At 60.1% G+C, this 10675-nt stretch overlaps 1 protein-coding gene across 1 annotated transcript; it reads left to right on the forward strand.

The window, feature by feature from the left end:
* The first annotated feature begins 1061 nt into the window (after nucleotides 1-1061).
* TYK2 (tyrosine kinase 2) lies at nucleotides 1062-10180 on the forward strand. The gene is made up of 16 exons (XM_081811011.1): nucleotides 1062-1343; nucleotides 1435-1624; nucleotides 1703-1806; nucleotides 1900-2082; nucleotides 2176-2263; nucleotides 3130-3299; nucleotides 4237-4372; nucleotides 4458-4612; nucleotides 5337-5487; nucleotides 5812-5909; nucleotides 6152-6344; nucleotides 6634-6752; nucleotides 7077-7249; nucleotides 7477-7594; nucleotides 8740-8850; nucleotides 8938-10180. The coding sequence occupies exons 1-16, from the start codon at nucleotides 1077-1079 to the stop codon at nucleotides 9070-9072; spliced, it is 2391 nt and encodes a 796-aa protein (XP_081667137.1). The 5' UTR covers nucleotides 1062-1076; the 3' UTR covers nucleotides 9073-10180.
* Nucleotides 10181-10675: the final 495 nt, after the last annotated feature.

A 10675-nucleotide genomic window follows, 5' to 3' on the forward strand; every position in this document is an offset into this window, starting at 1 on the left:
TCATGACCTGAGCCGAAGGCAGACGCTTAACCATCTGAGCCACCCAGGCGCCCGCCATTCTGTCTCTTGAGGGCCAAGGTAGTGCCAGGTCACCGCCCGGTGTGCGCCCCCCCGGTGGGGGTCTGTGGGCCCCATCCGCGGGTGTCCTTGTCTGTTTGGGTGACTATGACGGTACCGTTGAGTGGGTGATGCAGAAACAGTGGACCCCACGGGGCGCCTGGGTGGCTCAGTCGTTAAGCGTCTGCCTTCGGCTCAGGTCATGATCCCGGGGTCCTGGGATCGAGCCCCGCATGGGGCTCCCTGCTCGGCGGGAAGCCTGCTTTTCCCTCTCCTGCTCCCCCTGCTTGTGTTCCCTCTCTCGCTGTGTCTCTCTGTCTGTCAAATAAAAAAAACAAAAACAAAAAAACAGCGGACCTCGATTTCTCACGGTTCTGGAGGCTGGAAGTCCTAAGTTCAAGGTGCAGGCAGGTCCAGTGTTGGGTGGAGAGCCCCCCGCCCTGGTCCACAGACGGCCAGCTTCTGGCTGGGTCCTCACGTGGGGCGAGGGGCAAGGGAGCTCTCTGCAGTCCTTTTTGTAAAAGGGCACGAATCCTATCCGTGGCTCTCCACCCTCTCCGCCTACTCAGCCCCCGGAGGCCCCACTTCCTCGCTCCATCACGTCGGGGGGGCGGGTTTCGGCACGGGGGCTCTGGGGAGACACGGGTGTTCGGTGGACAGGAGCGTGTGAGCCCCCGCGTGTGTGGGTGTGTGGGCCCGGGGGGTGGCGTCACGTGTCGGGCCTGTTTGTGCTCATGACGGTTGTCACCTCTGGGCCTGGGATGTCGAGGCCCCTATGCCACCCTGTCACAGGGGGTGTGTCTGTGGTGCTTGTGCAGCGCGTGTGTGACAGACTGCCCACCGTGTGGCAGAGTGGCTGGCTGGGCGTGTGTCCATCCGGAATCTGATCGCTGTCCCCTGTCTCTGTGCGTTATCGGTCGGTGGCGCTGCCTGACCGTGGCCCCGCGCGCGTGCCTGTCCGGGTGCCTCTTTCATCCCGGGAGTTGTCCTGTGCGTGACAGCGTCACACTGGTGTGTGTATGTGCTCAGACTCTGCGTCACCACCTAAGTGCCCATGTCTGACGTTTGTCCCAGCTGGGAGTGCCCCCTACGGGCAGGTTCTGTGTGCCCCTGCTGCCAGGCGGGGGGCCCGCAGTACCCCCCCATTCCCTGACAGTGGCCCCCTTGTCCCCTGCAGGGAGCCATTTGTGCTGGCCAAGCTGCGGGCTGAGGATGGCCTCTACCTCATCCATTGGAGCACCAGCCGCCTCAACCGCCTCATCCTCACGGTGGCCCAGCGTGAGCAGGTGGGCCTGGGGCGGGGGTCCTGGGCCGGGGCTGGGCACGCTCCCTGCCTGGACCCCTGCTCACCGCCCCCCGCCCCGCTCCCCACCGCAGGCCCCGGGCACACAGCACGTGCACCTGCGTAAATTCCCCATTGAGCTGCAGGCCGGGGGCTTCACGCTGGAGGGTTGGGACCGGTCCTTCCCCAGCGTGCGGGAGCTGCGGGCTGCCCTCCAGGGTTGCTCCCTGCGGGCTGGTGATGACTGTTTCTCCCTGCACCACTGCTGCCTGCCTCGGCCGGGAGGTACGACGTTGGGGGCCCTAGGGTGGGGTGGGGGTGGCATCTCAGGCCACCCTTGGTGATGCCACCTCAACCCCCCAGAGATCTCCAACCTCATCATCATGCGGGGGCCTCGGGCCAGCACTGGTCCGCCCAACCTCAGCCAGCTCAGCTTCCACCGGATCTGCCAGGATGACATCACCCAGGTGCGTGTGGTCAGCTCTCTGGGGCCCGGGGGGCACTGGGGAGGGCAGCCCCAAGTGCCCGTCATGGAGATGCTCTCTGCCCTGTTCCTCCAGCTGTCCCACTTGGGCCAAGGCACGAGGACCAATGTGTATGAGGGCATCTTACGAGTGGGGGGCAGAGGCCCCAAGGAGGGCACGGCCGATGGTGAGGACCCCCCTACACCCGGTGGGGACTGTGGGCAAGAGCTCCGAGTGGTACTCAAGGTGCTGGACCCCAGTCACCACGACATCGCCCTGGTGAGTGAGCACAGCCGGGGGCGGGGGGGGCGGGCAGGGGGAGGGCTGCAGGGCTCAGCGTCTGCGGCTGCCTGACCTGCCCCGTCCCCCCAGGCCTTCTACGAGACAGCCAGCCTCATGAGCCAGGTCTCCCACGTGCACCTGGCCTTTGTACACGGCATCTGCGTGCACGGCTCTGAGAGTGAGTGAGCCCCGGCGCGCCCACTCTCAGCCCCGCTCACACCCGCCCCCGTGTGCTGGCCGTGCCCGCTTGTGCCCACTCCCTGGGTTGGACCCCGACCCTCAGCCTGTGTCTTCCTCACCCCTGACTCCGTGCTCCACCTTGCCCTATACCATGATCCCTGACTACACACCTCAATCTGTGACTGCTTGACCTTCGATCTGTACCCCAACCGCTGACTATATTCCAACACTCCCCGACTACACTTTGACTCTTACCTTATCTCAGTGCTGGCTACACCCACACCCTGACACCTGGTTATATCCCTAAGCTCCGTCGCCACCTAACACCTCTACCGCCCAGCCTCTATTTACCCTTTGACCCCACCGGCACTGTGGGACCCCATGCGGACGCCAGCACCCAGACCTCAGTCCCTGCTCTGCCCCCACCCCTACGCTTACTCTGCATGTACCTCAAAACTCCTTGTCCAGCTAGTAGCCCCCAGATCCTCAGCCCCATGTGTCTGTCTCTCTTGCTTCCCCTCCAACACTGGTCGACACCCCATGAGCACCCCAAGCCTGTGGGATCCTCTCATCACTCATGCCCCAGCCTCAAGCTCTGCACCTCCACTTGTCTGCACCCGCCTCCAGTTCCCCAGTCCCGTCCTCAGCTCTGTCACTTAACGTGTCAGCTTTGCCCAGCTCCCCCTCCTAGACTCAGATGTCAGCGTTCACCTCTTCCTCACCCTGCACCCACATTGCCTACCTCCCTCCTGCATCTCCCCTCACCCCCGAGTCTCTTGCAAGCCGCTCCCCGCATCTCTGCCCCAGTGCCTTCCCCACCCACCGTCCCAGCCCCCATGTCCTGACCCCCGAGTCCTGGAGCAGGGAGGCGGGTGGGCAGCCTCCGCAGCGGCCGGGCCTTTGCAGACATCATGGTAACAGAGTACGTGGAGCACGGGCCCCTGGACGTGTGGCTGCGGCGGGAGAAGGGCCACGTGCCTGTGGCCTGGAAGGTGGCCGTGGCCCAGCAGCTGGCCAGCGCCCTCAGCTACCTGGTGCGTGGCCTGTGGGTGGGGCCGGGATCGATGGGGGGTGGCCACAGTGGCCTCAGCATCGGGTGTGGGGGCCTCAACACATGACTGCATCTACACACTGGCCCTGGGGGATCTTTCCACGCACCTCTTCTGCTCACACACCCCTGTGGCTCTCATCTCCCCCAAGAGAAGAACACCTCACCCCTCTATGTCCCATGGGGCCTGACCTCAGCCCCTCTGTCGCTCCCTCTTGCCATTCGTCCCAGCTCCTCCTGGTCCCCAGTGACCCCAGTTTCCAGAGCACCTCTGGGTGCCTGGCTCTGTCCTAAGCCCTGAGGATGCACTAGGGAACAAAACAAAAGGTCTCTGTCGCTAGGGAGTGGGTATTTTAGTTGGGAGGGGCAAACAAATAATGATTAACTACTCTACATAGTATTTTAGAAAGTAGTGACAACTGTGGGAGAAAAGCGGGGGTGGGGACAAGCAGTTGCTACAGTCCAGGGAAGAGGTGAAGTTTTAAATAGATGGGTGGGGGACGGCCCCACTAAGGTGACCCGAAGGTGAGGAAGGAGCCATGCGGGCATCTGGGGAAGTGCATTCCAGGCAGAGGGAATAGCCAGTGCAAAGGCCCTGGGGCAGGAGCTCGCCTGGCGTGGTTGGAGGACAGCAGTTGGACCTGACCACGAGCTTTGGCCACCAGCTCTGGGAGGAATGCTGACATCTGGGGTGCCCAACAGTGCTGGAGGAGGAGGAAGGACCTCCTGGGTACCCAGTGCTGCCCCATCGCAATGCCAGTGTATTTGGATCCCCATGATTGTTTTTGCTTTGTTTTGTTTGTTGTTTGACCATGATTATTTTTTTTACATGGGCCGTCCCTGTGGAGACCATGTGGGGTGGGAGTGGGGCCAGCATCTACAGCGCCCCCCCATGGTCACGCCCCCTTTCCACCCCACCACAGGAAGACAAGAGCCTGGTTCATGGTAATGTGTGTGGCCGGAACACCCTGCTGGCGAGGCTGGGACTGGCAGAGGGCACCAGCCCCTTCATCAAGCTGAGCGACCCTGGTGTGGGCCTGGGCGCCCTTTCTAGGGAGGGTGAGGACCCGGGCAGGGCTGGGTACAGGGACAGGCTTCCCTCCCACTCTTTTCACCCTCGCTGACCTCTGACCCTGGCCCCCAGAGCGGGTGGAGCGGATCCCCTGGACAGCCCCCGAGTGCCTATCTGGCGGAGCCAACAGCCTAACCACTGCAGCCGATAAATGGGGCTTTGGTGCCACCCTCCTGGAGATCTGCTTTGACGGGGAGGCCCCTCTGCAGGGCCGTGGCCCTTCCGAGGTATGTCCAGGGCATCTCTGGGCCCTTCCTACAGAGGGGATTGGTACCTCCAAGGAGTCTAGAGGGCACATTCATGGTCCTGAGCTGCCTCCCCTCTGGCCGTGTGGCCTCACGTATCTAGGTGGCCTCATCTCTCTGGGGCTCCATCTGGTTATCTGTCAGTTGGGGTTAACAGTCTCTACCTCATTAGGTTGTTGTGACACACAGCAAGTAAGTGACATGGTTCGGTTTTAAGCAGAGCCATCCGGGCCGTCATGGGAGAAGCCACAGGCTGTGGGGGTGAGGGAGGACCAGAGGACTCCCCTGAACCAGCTGAGGGGTCTGGCGAGGCTTCCCAGAGAAGGTTATAATCTAAGTACAGAAGTGTTGCAGTGACCCAGGCTAGGAAGTGCAGCCTAGCAGAGGTCACGGCGTGTACAAAGGCCCTGAGGCCTCAGATTGTGGTTGGAGCTTCCAGGAGGCAGAGAGAGGAGGAGCCAGGGCAGGAAGGGCCTAGTGTGAGCTGCTCTCGAGCACAGCAGAGTCAGCTGGACTTGGGATCGAGCCCCGGCTCTGCAGTGGTGGCCAAGTCCGCTTGCCTCCGCCAAGCCTCAGTCGCGTCATCAGTAAAATGGGAGTGACCGGAACAAGCACCTAGCCTGCTCTGGGAGCTTGACTGTCTTTTGGAGAAGGGGACTGGCGGTGGGCGGTGGGCACTGACTACTGTGGGTCTCCTTCCCGGCAGAAAGAGTACTTCTACCAGAAGCAGCTCCGGCTTCCTCAGCCCTCCTGCCCGGAGCTGGCCACACTCACCAGCCAGTGCCTGACCTATGAACCAGCTCAGCGGCCCTCCTTCCGCACCATCCTGCGTGACCTCACTCAGCTGCAGCCCCAAAGTGAGCCCCACCGCATTGCCCGGACTCCTGCTTATGCCCGCCCAGCGCCCCTGAGGTTTCTGCCCAGGGACTCATGTCACGTGTGACAGCATCTTACGGGCGTGCGGATGCCTGTGCTCAGACCATCCCAGGTGTCCATTAGGATGCAGCCACTTCTGCATTTTGGACATGACATAGAATTTTCCAGCCATTGCAAAAAAAAAAAAGTTTCCTTATATTTGAGATCAGATGCTGGGGGAGCGGTGGCCCCCTCTCTGCGCCCCCAAGTGTGGGCCTGCTGGGGAGGAGGCCGGGGTTCAGTGACACCCACTGTGGCTCTTCTAGATCTTGCTGACGTCTTGGCTGTGAACCCCGACTCGCCTACGTCAGACCCCACCATTTTCCACAAGCGCTATTTGAAAAAGATTCGGGATCTGGGCGAGGTGAGGGTCCTGGGGGCTGGGGCAGGCCTGAAGTTAATTGTGGAAATATGGGTGGGGGGCCTGGCCTAGAAGACCTTCGGCCTCAAGGGAGGCTCTGACGCTTGGAAAAGGAGTCCTTGCCCCCAAGGAGACCCACTAACACGGAGTAGGTGGGGCCTAGGATTTTCCAATCGGACCCAGCTGGGGGTGGGGCCTGCGGAGCCGGGGGTAGGGCCGACCCGCCTGCGTGTCCCCGGGGCCAGGGTCATTTCGGCAAGGTCTGCCTGTATTGCTACGACCCCACGAATGACGGCACTGGCGAGATGGTGGCCGTGAAGGCCCTCAAGGCGGACTGCGGCCCCCAGCTCCGCACCGGCTGGAGGCGGGAGATCGACATCCTGCGCACGCTCTACCACAAGCACATCGTCAAGTACAAGGGCTGCTGCGAGGACCCAGGTGGGCGGGACCCGCAGGGCCTGCGGCCAGTTAGAGCTTCCGGCTGGAGCCTCGGGCCGGGGGACGCGCTAGGGCGACTGCGGCCAGGGCTGCCCCCTTCCCGCCTGGGCCCCTCTGCTGGGGCACCTGGGGATGCGTTTTAGGGTGGGCTGGCCCGCCTGAGGACTGGGCCTGCTGTGGGCGACGCAGGGCCCCACCTTGGGGAGGGGGGCAGGCCGTGGGGCTCAGAACGGGCGGCCCCCAGCCCCTGCGTCCATCGCCCGCGTGGGCCACCCGTCTCCCGCATCAGGCGAGAAGTCGGTGCAGCTGGTCATGGAGTACGTGCCCCTGGGCAGCCTGCGGGACTACCTGCCCCGGCACAGCGTGGGCCTGGCGCAGCTGCTTCTCTTCGCCCAGCAGATCTGTGAGGTGGGCCCGCCGGCCCCTGTTCCTTGCGCCCGGCCCCCTCCTCCTCGGCCTGGCCTGATGGCCCCATACGGTCTGCTCACCAGTCCCCGCTCCTGGGCCGGCTCCCCAGCCCACCCAGTTTCCAGCAACCCAGTCCTTCCCGGTTCTCGCACCCCTGCTGCCAGCCCCGCTCCCTTCTGCTGCTCCCAGCTGCCACCCTGCCCACGCCTGCCTGGTCCCCCGCAATCCTGACCTGAGCCCCCACTCCCCCACCCCCTTCCAGTCCGGGCCGGCGCTCCTCAGGCTCTGCCCCGCCCTACTGAGCCTGACTCGCCCTTCCCCCAGGGCATGGCCTACCTTCACGCACAGCACTATGTGCACCGAGACCTGGCTGCCCGCAACGTGCTGCTGGACAACGACAGGCTGGTCAAAATCGGGGACTTTGGCCTAGCCAAGGCTGTGCCTGAAGGCCATGACTACTACCGCGTGCGCGAAGATGGGGACAGCCCCGTATTCTGGTGACCAGACAGGACCCGGCTGGAGTGGGGTGTCAGGGTCACCTGGAGCAGACAGGGTGAAGGGGATAGATGCTGGGGTCTCAGATGACAGGGCCTGGTCCCAGGGAAACTGCCTGCCCTCCCCCTCCCCAAGGATGGGGCCCTGACTGGGACCAGAGAGCCCCTAAGCTCCAGGTAAGGACTCCCAGCTGGTCTGGCCCAAGGCCTGAGTGCCCCATCCCCCCCAGGTATGCCCCAGAGTGCCTGAAGGAGTGTAAGTTCTACTATGCATCCGACGTCTGGTCCTTCGGGGTCACCATGTATGAGCTGCTGACCTACTGTGACTCCAGCCAGAGCCCCCCATCGGTGAGAGCCAGGCCCTCAGCCCCACCCCAAACCAGAGGCGCTAGAAAGGCATGCCTTGGATTCCCAGCTGTCCCACTGTAGGAGTGCTTAACCCACCTGGGCCTCACAGTGCCATCGCGATAGAAACCCACTCAAATAGAAGCAGCTCATTCAACCGTTTGCAGCCGGGGAGACGCAGCTTGACTTAGATGCTCAGCGGTCCTCAGGAGACCCGTTTTTCTCCATCTCCGCTCAGCTGCTCTCTGTGGTAGCGTCTCAGGCAGGTCCCCGCCCCCGGGGCCCCTAGCCCCTCAGGCGCGCAGCCTCAGGCCTGGGCTGGGGGAGGCACTAAGGCTAGGCTAGGAGTTTGTTTATTTTTAAAGATTTTATTTATGTGCTCGCTTCGGCAGCACATATACTAAAATTGGAAAGATTTTTTTTTTAAAGATTTATTTATTTGAGAGAGCGAGAATGGGAGAGAGAGTACATGAGAGGGGGGAGGGTTAGAGGGAGAAGCAGACTCCCTGCCGAGCAGGGAGCCTGATGCGGGACTCGATCCAGGGACTCCAGTCATGACCTGAGCCGAAGGCAGTCGCTTAACCAACTGAGCCACCCAGGCGCCCCTAAAATTGGAAAGATTTTATTTATTCATTCGACAGAGACAGAGCGACAGAGGGAACACAAGCAGGGGGAGTGGGAGAGGGAGAAGCAGGCTTCCCGCAGAGCAGGGAGCCCGATGTGGGGCTCGATCCCAGGACCCTGGGATCCTGACCTGGGCCAAAGGCAGGCGCTTAACGACTGAGCCACCCAGGCGCCCCTAGACTAGGAGTTTATTCCCAAAGCAAATCAGAGTGCCATTGTAAGAGACGGGGGAGAAAAGATGCCGGACAGATGGAAACAGTTTGCCGAGAGACTTAATAGCAAACCCCTACTTCAGACTTACTCTATGAGTATTAGTTACCTAACTTACACAATAGCCCAGTGGTAGATATGACCACCCCATTTTACAGGTGAGTAAACCGAGGCCCAGAGAGATGAGGTCATACATCTAAAGTTACGCACCAAGAACTGGCAGAGGCGGGACGGGCACCCCTGTACTTGCAGGCTTCTGACCTCTACCTAGGGAGACCCGCCTCCTGAAAAGAGCTGGTCTTGTTTTCATGCAGAAATTCATCGAGCTCATAGGCCTCACCCAGGGGCAGATGACGGTGCTGAGGCTCACTGAACTGCTGGAACGAGGGGAGAGGCTGCCCCGGCCAGAGAGATGTCCTTGTGAGGTGAGACCCCCCCCCCCGCCCTTTTCACCTCCCTGCCATCGGACTGCAGAGAGAGCAGCCCCACAGTCCCACTTTTTTCCTGCCCAGATCTATCTCCTCATGAAGAACTGCTGGGAGGCAGACGCTTCATTCCGCCCCACCTTCCAGAACCTCATACCCATTCTCAAGACAGTCCAGGAGAAATACCAAGGCCAGGCCGCCTCAGTGTTCAGTGTGTGCTGAATGAAGCCTCCCGGTGGCTCTGGGGGGGGACTGGAGCAGGCACCCACCCAGAGGGCCTCGCCGCCCCCAGAGGGACCCGACAGGGAGAGGTCGGCCTTACCATTCCCCGTGCCTTATTCCTGCCTGGAGATCCCACCTCTGTGAATTGACTTTCCTTCTGTCTTACTCCCTTTGGGTTGCTGTAACAATCCCACAGATGGAGTGGCTTATAAACAGAAATTTATTTCTCGCAGTTCAGGAGGCTGGGAAGTCCAAGATCAAGGCTCCAGCGTAGTCACGTTTTGCTGAAGGCCCTCTTCTTGGTTCGTAGCCCACACCTTCTGGCTGTGTCCTCACAGGGCTGGGGGGACTCGGGATCTCTCTGGAGTCCCTTTTATAAGGACGCTGAAGAAGGCTCCACCCTCATGACCTAGCACCTGCCAAAGGCCCACCTCCTAATACCATCACATCGGGCATTGGGATTTCAATGGGAGAATTTTGAGGGGATGCAACCCTTCAAACTGTCATCCCTTCCATGGTTATGAGCCTGGCACAGGCCCGTGAGGGACCCAGGACAAGCAAGGACCTAATCAGGCCCTTGAATCCGATCTTTCTGCCTCCCCCTCAGCTCCCAGCCTTAGTTAACACCCACCATTTCCACCAGCTGGTAATAAACTCGTCTTTTCTCTGCCGGAGGCTGTGATCCTTGGGCCCTTCTTCAGCGAGTGTTTGCTCTCCTGGGGACTGCAACTAAAGCAAGATACTGCAGAAGAAGCCAGACTAAACTCTCCAACCTTTGCTCACCTCCAAATCACCAGCTAGCAGGCCAGTACCTGGAGCACAGAAGGCTCCCAGTAACTACTTGCTACAGAGACCAACAAAGGATGGAGGCCTTGGAGGGGCTCTACCCCACGTAGATAAGCCTGCCAGGTTCACCCTTTCCTGGCTGTGTGACTTCAGGCAAATGGCTCTCCCTCTCTGGACCTTCGTTCTCAACTCTGAACTGGGCGTGGTCACGCGTGCTATCTCAGAGGACTAATGTAAATAGCTAATGAGGTTCTTTATGACAGAGGCTTAGCAGAGAGACATGGAAACAATGTACTCAATAAACATTTGATACTGTTGTTAATCCGGTGTTTGCCAAAGTGTTTATTTTTTTAAAGGAAATGATTTATTTTTGCTTTTTTTTTTTTTTTCCCTAAAGATTTATGTATTTGAGAGAGAGTGAGCACGAGCGGGAGGGGCAGAGGGAGAGGAAGAGAGAGTCTCAAGCAGACTCCCCATGTGTGGAGCCCAGCACAGGGCTTGATCTCACGATCCTGAGATCAGGACCCTGAGACCACGACTTGAGCCGAAACCGAGTCCAACGCTTAACCCGCTGCACCACCCAAGCGACCTTGCCAGGGTGTTTCTACTGAATAGCTGTACTTGAGACAGGATATGTGTCAGCCACATTGTGAAAGGCACTGAAATATTTTTCTTTCTCATTGGATTTCTCAAGACCTTGTGCGTTGCAACTCCCCTTATCCAACTAATTCCATACTAATGTATTTATGTTTGCTTTTTATGTAACAGTTTTCATATTAAATATGCATTATAGTTATATATTGGAGGGGGGGTAGGT

The sequence above is a fragment of the Leptonychotes weddellii genome, unplaced genomic scaffold, assembly GCF_054177405.1.
Source record: "Leptonychotes weddellii isolate Sample4059 unplaced genomic scaffold, ASM5417740v2 HiC_scaffold_5068, whole genome shotgun sequence".
Taxonomy (NCBI): domain Eukaryota; kingdom Metazoa; phylum Chordata; class Mammalia; order Carnivora; family Phocidae; genus Leptonychotes; species Leptonychotes weddellii.

Bases quoted from the DNA above. Each gene is read 5' to 3' on its own strand.
- TYK2 (XM_081811011.1), top strand. From the start codon at position 1,077: ATGTGCTCAGACTCTGCGTCACCACCTAAGTGCCCATGTCTGACGTTT. The intron at 2,264-3,129 runs GTGAGTGAGCCC...GTCCTGGAGCAG, and splicing joins CTGCGTGCACGGCTCTGAGA to GGAGGCGGGTGGGCAGCCTC. The intron at 6,345-6,633 runs GTGGGCGGGACC...CTCCCGCATCAG, and splicing joins GGGCTGCTGCGAGGACCCAG to GCGAGAAGTCGGTGCAGCTG.